General features: G+C 44.9%; 1 protein-coding gene across 1 annotated transcript in view; it reads right to left on the minus strand.

Annotated features, from left to right (window-relative positions):
• Positions 1-461: 461 nt before the first annotated feature.
• ddx1 (DEAD (Asp-Glu-Ala-Asp) box helicase 1) overlaps positions 462-15461 on the minus strand; it is a 90042-nt gene continuing 75042 nt past the window's right edge. The window contains exons 22-26 of the mRNA XM_084315205.1: positions 12858-12930; positions 9540-9582; positions 9217-9312; positions 5573-5693; positions 462-1732 (exon numbers count right to left, since the gene is read on the minus strand). Of these exons, the coding sequence (XP_084171331.1) occupies positions 1602-1732; positions 5573-5693; positions 9217-9312; positions 9540-9582; positions 12858-12930 (464 nt within the window). The 3' untranslated portion in view covers positions 462-1601. The remainder of the gene's footprint in view (positions 1733-5572; positions 5694-9216; positions 9313-9539; positions 9583-12857; positions 12931-15461) is intronic.

A 15461-nucleotide genomic window follows, 5' to 3' on the forward strand; every position in this document is an offset into this window, starting at 1 on the left:
TGTCAAGGACCATCACATTGATTCACAATAGGCCCCCATGGACGCTGTCATACAGAGTTATATGCAGGTGTATAATTAGGTATAGTATATAGAAGGATTATATGCAGGTATATTCAGACAGATATGGATATATATATAATATATACATATGCGGTAAATATACATATAGTAAACATCTATGGGAACATTTGTGAAGGGGAAAGGCAAAATATACTGTTTAACCTCACAGGACAACCTTATGTGATCAGGAATATTAATGTTGATTAAAAAATGCTGTACAAACTGGTAAAATGAAATACATGCTACAATTAAGGCAAATGATGAACATATCAAACATTGAGAAATATTGACTGTTAATATTAGAATCTGTATGGCTCTGTATGCCCCATTGGTAATATTATACATATACTGTATACATATAATATATATATATAATAAATAAAAACACATGGAAAATTAAGCTCATTCAATAGTTTTATTTTAGGAAACAAAGCATCTGCCTAGTAGATCAAATCAAAAACATTTTAAGGTTCATTCCTTCATAAGGAAAATTAACAACTGAATTTAGCTGAATCACCTCCAAGCTTATTAAGACTCAACAAACTCATAATAGCAGGAATCAGCAGTTGCTTTTAATGTCACCGTTAGATGTCAGGTTTCTCCGCTTGCAAAGCTGGTATATTCTATAATTAAATACCATCTGTATTGTATTATACTATTAAATACCATCTGTATGAAAAGTTATGACAGTTGAGTTTTAATTCTTCAGACGAGGGAGGAAATCCATTATCCTGAACACATGTAAAGGGAAAATGACTTTCTTCAACAGGTCGACTGGCTGAACACAGACGAGATTAGCTTTCCTTATGGTAAGAACCTGGAACGCTGAAGGGGGGAATTAAATACGGACCTGAACAGCCGTTAGGGGCCTTTTTCCAGGGGTTCAGATTGTAGAAGAGTTTGCCAATGATGTTGATTCATTTGATAAAGCTCCCTTCTGTACAAGCTGACTGAATCATACTGAAATCTACTGCACGGTGAAACACAAACTACTGTACACTTCAGTGAGCTTCAGTACAGGACAGAAGCTTGACTTTGCATTAGTTTGTGGCTAACTATCCGGAGCTAGTATGAGGAACAGCATGGATTGTGCTGTGAAAAGACTAACAACATCAGTGGCAAGTAGCAAATAGAGCTAGGGTTGCAAAAAACGAGAACGATCCCTATAACTGTCCACTCGTCGATCCACTATTAGACGGTTTCTATGACAACAATAACATTCAGAAAGGACCCAAGTTTATTTCCTGTTGCAATGTTAGCTAATGCAATAGTCGACAGTAGTTGACATATGGGTCCAAACGGTTCCCTAGCAACAGAATTCCAGTGAAACCGCCTACACTGGTTCTAATGAGGCTCACTTGGGTCTAATATTATGGGTTGGCGTCACATCGCAGTGACAGAAATGCAACCTGGAAAAGAAAACGGAAAACCAAATAATAAACACTGTATAACATAAAATACTCCCGTTTGCCCAGATATTCTGCTTCAGAGTGAAGTGTGTGAGTGCTGGGGGTCGGGGGTCAGGGTTCAGGGGTCATGGCTCAGTAAGCTTTGAACAGCTGGTTGGGCATGTATCCCAGTTGGAGGAAGGAGGACTGGGCGTCTCTCTCCAGATTGGCCAGCTCCTGGACCGTGGGGGCCAGCACGTCCACGTGACCCTTGTAGTTACCACCTAGAGGGGAGAGGTCAACACACAGGTCATCATCATCATTTCTATTTATTCGTACATGGAATTGTTACAGTCCAACAGTGTCTTCAGTACATACAGTTCACTTAATATGATCCACTAAATTCCATGGCCGGAAGAAGGAAACCCTTATTGTACCGGCCCCTACACACATATAGACTGTTCATAGTGCAATGTTTACCAAACCAAACAAAATGTACGGTACATACTTATTTAGCAGAAATGAAAACATCAACACAATTAAACACAACATAACACAATTCATTAGGCCAACTCCCATCTACACACAGTCACTGCACATGGGATCACATGAAATAACATATTATAATTCAAGGGGTGGTTCTAATTTTTTTGGAACCCTCTATAGCTCCATTTGCTATTTACCAAATAATATTGTCGATTGGTAGAATCCTCACTCAGCACAGTGCATGCTGCTCCTCATGCTAGCTCCAGCTCGTTAGCGACAAACCAATGCAAAGTCAATGGGGTCAAGCTTCTGTCTGTACAAGCCTGACGCAAAGTAGATTTCAGTGAGCTTCAGTCAGCTTGTACAGACAGGAGCTTGACCCCACTGACTTTGCATTGGTTTGTCGCTAACTAGCTGGTGCTAGCATTGAGGAACAGCATGGATTGTGCCGAGAAACGACTCTACCGATCGACATCAACAACAAAAAGTTGGCATCCAACCAGAGTGCAAAGGTAACAGTAAAATGCAATTCAGGCATTCATATCTAGCCGGTTAGACTACTGTAATGCACTTTTCACAGGTCTCCCTAAGAAAACTACAGAGAGACTTCAGCTCATCCGAAACTCTGCAGCACGACTGCTAACTAGAACCAAAAAGAGAGAGCACATTAGTCCAGTCTTAGCTACTTTACATGCTAGCAAGATCAGCTGCTGGACTACTAGAGGCTCCCAGAAACAGCCAAAAGAAGATCGGTGATGCAGCCTTTGTAAAACTGCGCAAAAACATCAGGGAAGCCAACTCGCTAAATATATTCAAAAGACAGTGTAACATCTCTTTGTTAAGGCATTTAAATGATATCAGGGAGGCAAACTCTTCAAATGTTGATATTTTGGATAATAAAACAACACTGTAAAGATAATATAGAAGACACAAATTATCAGTATTTTGGCTGCACTATTTTTATTTTGCCTATTTGTATGCACTTCCCGTCAAAGTCAGTTCTATGCTAATTCTACTTACTACCTCTTATGCACAGACTCATTACAACACTGTGATTATTGTATGTCTCCACTTTCGTCAATTCTGCAATTTCTTTTGTGACAAATGTGTATTTCTTTTACTGCTATGAAGCACTGCAATTCTTGTATGAAAGGTGCTATACAAATAAAGTTTATTATTATTAACCCTTTCACTACCACACAACCAAATGGTTAACCCTTTCACTGCGATACTACAGAAGGTTAACCCTTTTCACTGCCACACAACAATGGTTAACCCTTTCACTACCACACTACAGGTTAACCTTTCACTACCACACTACAGACGGTTCTGTAGTGTGGTAGTGAAAGGGTTAACAATATACAAGATATTTATATATAGTGGAATATATATATAAGTGAGTACTACCGAGTAAATATGCTAACTTGATGAATGTTACATGATTATTATGTACAGTGATAGTTATAAAGACGCTATGGTAGTAAGCCATACTGGCCAGTGATATAACTAGTAAGAGTAGGTAAGGGATATATACAGATATACATATAATAGAATAGAATATAAATACTTTATAAAATTGAGTTGAGTAAAATGAAAGTGTGCACTGACCTTGGGTTTTCAACATATACACAATTATTTGATTCAATGGTGGGTTCTGTTTTGTTTTATGCTGCTGGAGTATGGGGTTTTGATGATGCTCCTGAATGTAATGCGATCCAGAACCGGGCCATAAGATACTTTTTAGGAGTCCATAAATACACACCAAAAGGGGCTATAGAAGGGGACATGGGGTGGGATTCTTGCTTGGTCAAGCAAAAAGGTGAAATGGTGAGGTTATGGAACCGCCTGGTCCAGCTGCCAAATGGCAGGGTGACTAAAAAGATTTTTAATTGGGACAGAGCACACGGTCATCCCTGGTCAAGAGAGATGTCTATGATTTTTTCTTCTACTGACTTGAGTATGATTTTTATGAACAATTTGCAGTGTAAGGTTCACATAATTAAAACAAAATTATCAACAATCCATCAGGATAAGTGGAAGGTGGAGATTTTGAAAAAACCTAAACTTAGAAAATATATTGCAATTAAAAATGAGTATTTTACTGAACCTTATGTAATGTTAAACTTAAAGAGAAGACGGAGGTCTCTGTGTGCCCAGCTGAGGTCTGGCACCCTGCCATTGGCTCTGGAAGTGGGTAGATTCCAGGGTAAACCTGAGGAGGAGCGGTTGTGTGTTCTGTGTGATCTGGGAGTGGTGGAGGATGAATATCATTTTGTTTTTTATTGCCCTTTGTACACCACTTTGAGGAGGGCTTTATTTGAAAAAAATTCAAATTGTAAACCCAGATTTGTTTTGGCAGTCTGAGAGCTGTATGTTGAGTTGTTTTTTTGTGGAGGACATCTTCGGTTTTGCAGGATTTTTGGAGAAGGCATGGCACCTGAGACAAAACACACTGTATCCTATATAATTGTATTTGAATCCACCTTGTTTTTCTGTTTATTTACATTGAGTACAGCTTGTGGTATATTACGTTTTATTGTATTTTCTTGTATTTTTCTTTTTTTTATGGCCATCTTGGTCTATGTCATTTGTTAAGTAATTGGTAAAGTATATTATTATATACTTATTGTTATGTGTCTTGTAAGCCCATATGGGCTGGGCATACATCTGTATGTAAGACACGAAAATAAAAAATATCAAATCAAATCAAATCAATATTCATCAAGAGGGGAATTTGGCGCTACAAATTGCTCACAGTAAACTAAACAGTAAACATTTAGGTAATTAGACAAAAACTAAAAAGTCACGAATAAGAATAAAAATAAGCCTAAGAATAAAATATAAAATATGGTCCGGGATATACATTTCCTATGTTACATTCTATTAGTATATAAAATATACAGTAAACATATCCAGAATATACAGTAAGTGTAAAATTGCACTATGTCGGTCTAAAAGTAAAAAGTACAGGCAGATAGTACGGTCACCCTGTGCTCATTGAGGCACAGTGATGCATTATAAAGTCTGATGGCTGTTGGAATGAATATGTTTCCCTCTTCTCTCCATTGGGGTGGAAAGGAATACCAACCGAGCGTGACATAAGAGCAAAATGGCCGCCACATGAATATAGTAAACTCTCTCTGGTCTCTCCCTCTCTCGTATGACACGTACCTCCCAGAGCCTAACCCTAACCCACCACATGAATATAGTAAACTCTCTCTGGTCTCTCCCTCTCTCGTATGACACGTACCTCCCAGAGCCTAACCCTAACCATAACCCACCACATGAATATAGTAAATTCTCTCTGGTCTCTCCCTCTCTCGTATGACATGTACCTCCCAGAGCCTAACCATAACCATAACCCACCACGTGAATATAGTAAATTCTCTCTCGTCTCTCCCTCTCTCGTATGGGTTAGGGTTAGGGTCTCTCCCTCTCTCGTATGGGTTAGGGTTAATGTCTCGTATGACACGTACCTCCCAGAGCCTAACCATAACCCACCACATGAATATAGTAAATTCTATCTCGTCTCTCCCTCTCTCGTATGGGTTAGGGTTAGGGTCTCTCCCTCTCTCGTATGGGTTAGGGTCTCTCCCTCTCTCGTATGGGTTAGGGTTAAGGTCTCGTATGACACGTACCTCCCAGAGCCTTGCGCTTGCCGTAGGTCACCTTCCCATCAAAGTCGTCCAGAGGTACCTTGATGTCTGGCTCACACTGAGTGATGGTGCACTTCAGATGTTCCTCAATGTCCGACAGGAGCTGTGGGGAAGAAGAAGAAAGGAGGAGAGGGAATAAGAGAGAAAGTGAAACGAGGAAGTGATTAAAAACAAAAAGGTGACTTGCGGTTTGAACGCAATGTGAAGCGATACGCGTTTGGTTATAGCTCCGCTCCCGTCAACGTTAATTTAGTTTAAAAACCTTATTTGAACAATACCAAAAGAGATTAGACCACATCGTATGTATTGATAAGATCTTCTACTAACTATATCAAAAGACAGAAAGACTCAACATGGATACTAATGATAAGAAAAAGAGTGGAAAGAAAAACCCTCCAACGGCGCCGGTTTTGACACGTTCGAAGGGCACAGCTGAAGCAGCAGCGGTACCGTTGGAGACCAGCCCCGATGGGGGGACTATAGTGCCCTGTCAAGGCAGACCGCAGTAACTCAAAAAAAGTCAGAATTGAGTTATGAGTGAAATTGAACTTGTCAATAAATGTTTTATCTTGTGACCAAGTTTCAGATGTTAATGTCGCTCAGTTTTGGAGATATGGGGTTTTAAAAACTGCAGTAACTACAAAATCACACTCAAAAACCAGGCAGACCGCAGTAACTTCCAAACAGTGAAAAATGGCTTTAAAGTGTTTTGACTTGCCATCCAAAATGTGTTATAGGTAGATAGATGATAGTACCCAGATTTAACATGTATTAATGAAGTAATCTTTAGGCATACAAAAATATGACATAATTATTTTAATTAACCCCCAAAAAGCAGATACTGCACTCTGCTGCACAGTTCCCTTAAATAATTATACAGGTAATGTACAGGCAAAGTGCAGTAACTTCAAATACAATGTTGTTTTCCCTCCAGCTTTCATAACTTAACCTAGCCATTTTGAAAATGAAATTTAACACCTGAATATATTGGAATGATGATGATCCAAATAAAATGGCTAGGTTAAGTTATGTAGTGTGGTAGTGAAAGGTTTAACCTTCTGTAGTGTGGTAGTGAAAGGTTAACCGTCTGTAGTGTGGTAGTGAAAGGGTTAACCTTCTGTAGTGTGGTAGTGAAAAGGTTAACCATATGTAGTGTGGTAGTGAAAGGGTTAACCTTCTGTAGTGTGGTAGTAAAAGGTTAACCGTCTGTAGTGTGGTAGTAAAAGGTTAACCGTCTGTAGTGTGGTAGTGAAAGGGTTAACCTTCTGTAGTGTGGTAGTGAAAGGGTTAACCTTCTGTAGTGTGGTAGTGAAAGGTTAACCGTCTGTAGTGTGGTAGTGAAAGGGTTAAGCCCTGATTTGGAGCGAACATTGGCTAAAATCTCAGCTCACTAGACCAATACCCTACACAGCCTTCTTGCATGATGGGAGGAGGGTCTAGCTTATTAGGACATGTTTTGCCAGTATGCGTCAGTAACACAGGACTATCGCTTCCTCTCGGGGGGGGGGGGGGGGGGGGGGGGGGGGTGGGGGGGTACTTTTTTTCTGGCCAAGTCATATTCTTATTTTAACCTCTACTGTATTTTTTTTTTTATAGCGTTAGCGTTTTAAGGGAGCCTACTTGTAGAGCGAGCCTACTGTCCTGACTGTGACTATAGAGACCCTACTGTTGTGTGCTGGAGAGCGTGAATGCAAGTCTTGTGGCTAGCTTCTGATTGATGGCGAGCTAGCACCCCTCCCCACTTTGAACCATGAACTAAATGGCTTGTTATCATACAAACAAGGGACTAAACACGTTTCGCAATTATGCCACAACAACAATGGACAGTCTCCTCCCCACCGTTTGTATATATTTATTTACCACCCACTCACTCACCCCCTCCTAATGTACAGTCTCCTCCTCATCATATGTATATATTTACTGTTAGGATCTCTGGGTAACAGTACTGTATATTTGCATATCGTATATGTGACAAATGTAACAGTACTATTACTATATACCTGTAAGGCATGTATGTCCCTATGTCATAAATGTCATGATGTCATGTGTATGTTGTGTATGTCATAAATGTCACTATGAATTGAAAATGGGGGACCCTGATGATGTAAACAAGACAAACGCCTTTCTCTGGTCTACATCCCCTTAACAATTGTGTGTATTGCTACTGGATTTACAAGATCCAGAGTGAATGAATGAATGAAAACTTTATTTAATACACGAGACCCTCTTCTTGGGACCAAGTAAGGTTTTGTCGATAATCCAATGTATAGTTACAACCCCCCCCCCATCCCACCCAACCACCTCCAATGTACAGTTTCTTCGTCAAATGTATATACTCTTTTTAGACTATTTTTGTATCACAAACAAACAATAGGCTACTGTATTTGTAAATCTGGTATGTCATAAATGTATAGATGTAGCAGTATTGTCTATCTGTATGTCATGTGTGTCATATATGTTATGATGAACTGAAAATGGGGGACCCTGATGTAAACAAGACGAAAGTCTTTCTCTGGTCTGCATCCCCTTAACAATTGTGTGTATTGAGCTGTACTGTACCCATTCTGCAATCTGTTAATAACAATCAATCAATATTTAACAGATTGCAGAATGGGTACAATACAGTACAGCTCAATACACACAATTGTTAAGGGGATGCAGACCAGAGAAAGACGTTCGTCTTGTTTACATCAGGGTCCCCCGTTTTCAATTCATAGTGACATACATGACATACAGGTATATAGTAATGTTACATTTGTGACATATATGATATGCAAATATACAGTACTGTTACCCAGAGATCTCCCGGACAAATGGGAGAAAGACGTTTATTGAGCTTAAAAACAATTGATACCGCAAATAACGTTCTGATTAACAAAGTCATTCGTTTTGTGGCATTAACGTTATCTAGATTTATCAACATTCATACATTTATCAGAAAGCGAGCGGCGCAAGCACACACACGAAACACCACCAACAACAACAACAACGACAACAACACACTGCTTGTCGCGTAAATAACGTTCTGATTAACAAAAGGCATTCGTTTTGTGGCATTCACGTTACCTAGATTTATCAATAGCAATAGTAATATATATGTTTCTTTAGACTAGAATAAGTCAAATGAACTTACGGTCTCGTAAAAAGTTGCCGCATGGTGTTGATGAGTCAAGTTTACTCGCGAGTAGAGCTAGACGCTAGAGAGTCTCAAAATGGGCGCTTCCCATTGGTGCTGAGCACAGCGGAGGCGGGTGAAAGGGCTGTAAACTCAGAACAATCTCGCCTTCTGGTTGGTTGCATTTGCCTGAGAATTTGCCGATTGCTCGCAAATGACTGTTTGGTGCGGCCGCGGTAGGGGAAAAAAGGATATTTGACGCCTCTGATTGGCTCAGGTTAAAATCCGTCACGACTCCAAATCAAATGACGGAATCTCCAAATCAAATGGACGGATATCCGTCCCAAGACGGAACGCTTTAATGCCTGCATTTACCCAGAAAGATGAATGCTACCAATTGAAAGGTACTCTGCTGAATTAGAGGGATGGTGCTATATCAATCAGATTGACCTACGACCTCAATTGGGTGAAGTATGTCTGAGTGAGTGAGTGAGTGAGTGAGTGTCTTCACCTCCTTCTCGTTGTACCAGATGGTGCAGCCTCCGTCCTCCTTCAGCCTGGTGTTGTAACATCCTCTGCCTCTGTTGGCACAGACATGGTACCACACCTATACACACCACCCACACACACACCACACACACACACACACACACACACACAGTGTAGATAGATGTATGTGCAAACAAATAAATAAATCCAGTGTAATTCTGTTATTGTTATAGAATTATTATATGTTGTAAATTCGTAATACATAAATGTCCAGTGTAATTTAATACTTTTTATAGGTTTAATATAACTAAAAGTCCATTGTAATTGAGTTACTGTTAAGCCTACCTTCTCTTTCTCCATAGCCACCAGGGAGATGGCCAGTCCCATCCTGCAAGGTGGAGAGCAGAGCAACCATTCAAACTAGGGATGTTCCATATTGGCTTTTATACCGATATACCGATATTGTCCAACTCTTAATTTCCGATACCGATATCAACCGATAGCGATATATGCAGGGTTTCCCCCCCAAAAAAACTGAATAATTTCAGGTAATTAACATTACTTATTACATGGCGTTTTCACATTCGCCGAAATGCTTGCTTGTGATTGGTCAACAGCCCCCGACTGCGGTCATTATTTTTCGATAATGACCGCAGATTTTTCAATAATGACCGCAGAGCGCAGCTGTTGGCAATCAAGCCCACTGACACACACTGCTGCCGGCGATGACAGGGGGCGGAGCGCTGAGCGGAGCCCGAACACAGCGGAGCCAGAACAGAGCTGCTGCCCGCGCGATAATAATAATCACTTTATTTGGGCTGACAGAGCCACAGAACAACTGCGATTTGTCAAATGAATTAGGTATATTGTTAGTAAGTTAGCCATGTAATAAGCGGGATAATGTATAGCCTACTCGGTCATTGTCGCAAAATAATTGACCTTCACTCCGTTTAAAACACCTCGGCGCGGCGCCTCGGTATTTTAAACTCCGTGTCGGTCAATTATTTTGCGACAATGACCTCCTAGCCATACATTATCCCTTACTTATCTCTTGTTGTGGAATTAACACAACATTATGCATACTTTTGACAATAAATAAAATCAGAATTTGTTCTTACTTGCTTGCCTGGGTAAATAAAGGTTAAATAAATGTAATTCTTTTTATTTATTTTTTGAAAACCGATACCGATAATTTCCGATATCACATTTTAATGCCAATATCGGACATCCCTAATTAAAACCAATAGTCCCTCCCCCCCCCACACATATATATACAGGTAGTTCAAGGTAGATGCTGACCTCTCTGCTCTGCCCACTCTACCAATAGTCCCCCCCCCCTCCCACCCACCCCCTCCTAATGTACAGTTTCATCCCCCTCGTATGTATATATTTGCTATTTTCTATCTTGTAGGTCACAAATGTAACAGTACTGTATACCTGTATGTCATAAATGTCATGATATATATCTGTATATTGTGTATGTCATAAATGTCATGATATATATCTGTATATCTGTATGTTGTGTATGTCATAAATGTCAGTATGAATTGAAAATGGGGGACCGTGATGTAAACGGTCTGCATCCCCTTAACAATTGTGTGTATTGAGCCGTACTGTATTGTACCCATTCTGCAATCTGTTAATAAAGTTTTCAATCAATCAATCAATCTACACAGTCTCAGCTAGATACTGACCTCTCCGCTCTGCCCACTCTACCAACAGTCCCCCCCCCCCCCACAGAGTCTCAGCTAGATACTGACCTCTCCACTCTGCCCACTCTACCAACAGCCCCCCCCCCCCCCCACAGAGTCTCAGCTAGATACTGACCTCTCCACTCTGCCCACTCTACCAACAGCCCCCCCCCCCCCCACAGAGTCTCAGCTAGATACTGACCTCTCCGCTCTGCCCACTCTACCAACAGCCCCCCCCCCCCCCCACACAGAGTCTCAGCTAGATACTGACCTCTCCACTCTGCCCACTCTACCAACAGCCCCCCCCCCCCCCCACAGAGTCTCAGCTAGATACTGACCTCTCCACTCTGCCCACTCTACCAACAGCCCCCCCCCCCCACACAGAGTCTCAGCTAGATACTGACCTCTCCGCTCTGCCCACTCTACCAACAGCCCCCCCCCCCCCCCCCACAGAGTCTCAGCTAGATACTGACCTCTCCGCTCTGCCCACTCTACCAACAGCCCCCCCCCCCCCCCCACAGAGTCTCAGCTAGATACTGACCTCTCCGCTCTGCCCACTCTACCAACAGCCCCCCCCCCCCCACACAGAGTCTCAGCTAGATACTGACCTCTCCGCTCTGCCCACTCTACCAACAGCCCCCCCCCCCCACAGAGTCTCAGCTAGATACTGACCTCTCCGCTCTGCCCACTCTACCAACAGCCCCCCCCCCCCCCCACAGAGTCTCAGCTAGATACTGACCTCTCCACTCTGCCCACTCTACCAACAGCCCCCCCCCCCCACAGAGTCTCAGCTAGATACTGACCTCTCCGCTCTGCCCACTCTACCAACAGCCCCCCCCCCCCCCACAGAGTCTCAGCTAGATACTGACCTCTCCGCTCTGCCCACTCTACCAACAGCCCCCCCCCCCCCCCCCCACAGAGTCTCAGCTAGATACTGACCTCTCCGCTCTGCCCACTCTACCAACAGCCCCCCCCCCCCCCCCCCCACAGAGTCTCAGCTAGATACTGACCTCTCCGCTCTGCCCACTCTACCAACAGCCCCCCCCCCCCCCACAGAGTCTCAGCTAGATACTGACCTCTCTGCTCTGCCCACTCTACCAACAGCCCCCCCCCCCACAGAGTCTCAGCTAGATACTGACCTCTCCGCTCTGCCCACTCTACCAACAGCCCCCCCCCCCCCCCATAGAGTCTCAGCTAGATACTGACCTCTCCGCTCTGCCCACTCTACCAACAGCCCCCCCCCCCCCCCCCCCCCACAGAGTCTCAGCTAGATACTGACATCTCCGCTCTGCCCACTCTACCAACAGCCCCCCCCCCCCCCCACAGAGTCTCAGCTAGATACTGACCTCTCCGCTCTGCCCACTCTACCAACAGCCCCCCCCCCCCCCCACAGAGTCTCAGCTAGAGTCTCAGCTAGATACTGACCTCTCCGCTCTGCCCACTCTACCAACAGCCCCCCCCCCCCCCCCCCAGAGTCTCAGCTAGATACTGACCTCTCCACTCTGCCCACTCTACCAACAGCCCCCCCCCCCCCCCCCCCAGAGTCTCAGCTAGATACTGACCTCTCCACTCTGCCCACTCTACCAACAGTCCCCCCCCCCCCCCACAGAGTCTCAGCTAGATACTGACCTCTCTGCTCTGCCCACTCTACCAACAGTTCCCCCCCCCCCCCCACAGAGTCTCAGCTAGATACTGACCTCTCCGCTCTGCCCACTCTACCAACAGTCCCCCCCCCCCCCCACAGTCTCAGCTAGATACTGACCTCTCCGCTCTGCCCACTCTACCAACAGTCCCCCCCCCCCCCACAGTCTCAGCTAGATACTGACCTCTCCGCTCTGCCCACTCTACCAACAGTCCCCCCCCCCCCCCCCCACAGAGTCTCAGCTAGATACTGACCTCTCCGCTCTGCCCACTCTACCAACAGCCCCCCCCCCCCCCCCCCCCCCCCACAGAGTCTCAGCTAGATACTGACCTCTCCGCTCTGCCCACTCTGCCGATACGGTGGACGTAGTTCAGCTTCTCGTCCGGTAGCGTCACGTTGATCACTGGGAGGAGAGAACACACGAGAGGAGTAAAGGCCCGTTCAGAGTCCAGTCATGGAGAACCAACCGCTGCAGAACTCCACAACTATTAGGAATGTGTGAGCAGTGACCACTGTGTGTCTGACTCTTAACCACGTAAACATACTTCCCAAACAAGTGAAATATTTGATTAAATTGGACAAGATGGAAGGACATGCGTTTCCCCCCGAACGGGTCGTGTGTCGGTGTTTTAACCCTTTCACTGCCACACTACAGAAGGTTAACCCTTTACCATCACACTACCGGTTAACCTTCTGTAGTGTGGCAGTGAAAGGGTTAACCTTCTGTGTATTGTCGCAGTGAAAGGGTTAACCGTTTGGTAGTGCGGCAGTGAAAGGGTTAACTCTTCTGCTCACCGTAAGTAACTCTGTGGATGTCGATGCCTCTGGCCGCCACATCTAACCCTAACCCTCAACCTACCCTGATCTCACCTGGTCGGGGACTGACCTTTAGATTAATCTGTCTAGTTTAGTTAGGATGTCTATTTTCCCCATGTCTGCTTTTTTGCAGCACCACAAACATGGGAACTCTAACTCCTCCCCACCCCCCCCCTCCCCCATCTCTCTGAGTGCCTGTCTCCTAGTGCTGACTAAGGTGATGGATGCCTCGGGGTCTTGGCCAAGATTGCAGTGACTGCTCTACATGCACCACCGAGGCCATGGATCAGCTACTTACCGTCGTCTGTCCGTGGCCTTGTCAACTGGCCTGTCAACGCGGTTTCATTGCTGGGTTAAGTACTTCTATTCTATTCACATAATATGCTTACTTCATATATCTACTCTATTCACATATATGCTTACCACTCGTATCTATTGCTATGTCCGCCCACTACAATCACGCGAGCTGTCTAACGCCTGTCCCGTCTCCCTGTCTCCCTGTGAGTTGCTGTCCTGGAGTGCTGACCGGAGTGTCGGACGTCCCGTAATGAAAGCCGGGAGGATGTGACCCTCTCTGCGTGCCCTCCTGTCTCCCTGTCTCCAGCGGTCTCGGAGCGATGACCGGAGTGTTGAACGTCCCGTGATTAAGACGGGGAGGACGCGACCCTCTTTGCCTCGCCCCTGTGCCTCAAATAGATTCGCTATCAGCTCTATCTTTAATCTTTCAAAATGTTCAGTTGCTATTGCATGCACTCATCTGTGTTTCACTACACACTTGAGTGCATGCTTACCAACTGTTAGTCTGCAACACTACTATCACCGACATCTAAGAAGGGAGATCCCCCCTTGAATGGCCCTTCTAAGGTTTCTCTCTTCCACACTGCCTGTGGAGCATTTTTCCCTATTGTTAGGTTTTAGTGAGTTTTTCCTTACCTTCGCGTGGGGTATGTCTGGGAGTGCTTGCATTCTTTCATTTATTTGCATTTATTTTAAATTTGTTGGACCTTACGGTGTTCTTGCTCCGTTTTTTTTTTTTTCTTTCCTTTTTCCTCCGATTTTTCTCCCATCCCAATGTTAGTCGTTATGCCAATTCCCAATCCCCTTCCTGGTCGCTGCGCACCTACCCCCCACAGTCGGTCTGGGAGAGTGGAGGCTACCACGTGCTTCCTCCGACACACGTCCAGCCAATCAACCGCTTCTTTTCACCTGGCAGCGCGGATTCTCACTGAGAGGGCGTAGCGTGTGGAAGGATCACACTACCCCCCTTAGATCCTATCCGCGCTTAGCAGGCGCCCCGACCAAACTGTAGGAGTCGCTGTTTACAACGACCCGGACCCACCCCGCCAGCTTCTCCCACCCTCTAATACTGCCAATTGTATTAGTGTGAACGGCCAGCCAAGCTGGTGACAACCCCGGAGCTGTGAGCTGGATTCGAACAGGCGAATCCAGCCGCTGCGGGGTTGGTGACGAACGCAATCTCCGTTACGCCACCTGACCGCCCTCTTGTTCTGTTCTTGACTTATTGTTATGTTTCTTCTTGACTTGTTTAAAGAAGACGTGTCCGGCCCATGGGGACATTAACGTGTGTTGTCGGGCCTTACAAATACATTTGATTTTGATTTTACCCTCACCGTAAGGAACTCTGTGGATGTCGATACCTCTGGCCGCCACATCTAACCCTAACCCTCACCGTAAGGAACTTTGTGGATGTCGATGCCTCTGGCCGCCACATCTAACCCTAACCCTCACGTAAGGAACTCCGTGGATGTCGATGCCTCTGGCCGCCACATCTAACCCTAACCCTCACCGTAAGGAACTCCGTGGATGTCGATGCCTCTGGCCGCCACATCTAACCCTAACCCTCACCGTAAGGAACTCCGTGGATGTCGATGCCTCTGGCCGCCACATCTAACCCTAACCCTCACCGTAAGGAACTCCGTGGATGTCGATGCCTCTGGCCGCCACATCTAACCCTAACCCTCACCGTAAGGAACTCCGTGGATGTCGATGCCTCTGGCCGCCACATCTAACCCTAACCCTCACCGTAAGGAACTCTGTGGATGTCGATGCCTCTGGCCGCCACATCTAACCCTAACCCTCACTGTAAGGAACTCCGTG

This window comes from Notolepis coatsorum, assembly GCF_963971535.1.
Source record: "Notolepis coatsorum genome assembly, chromosome: 5".
NCBI lineage: Eukaryota > Metazoa > Chordata > Actinopteri > Aulopiformes > Paralepididae > Notolepis > Notolepis coatsorum.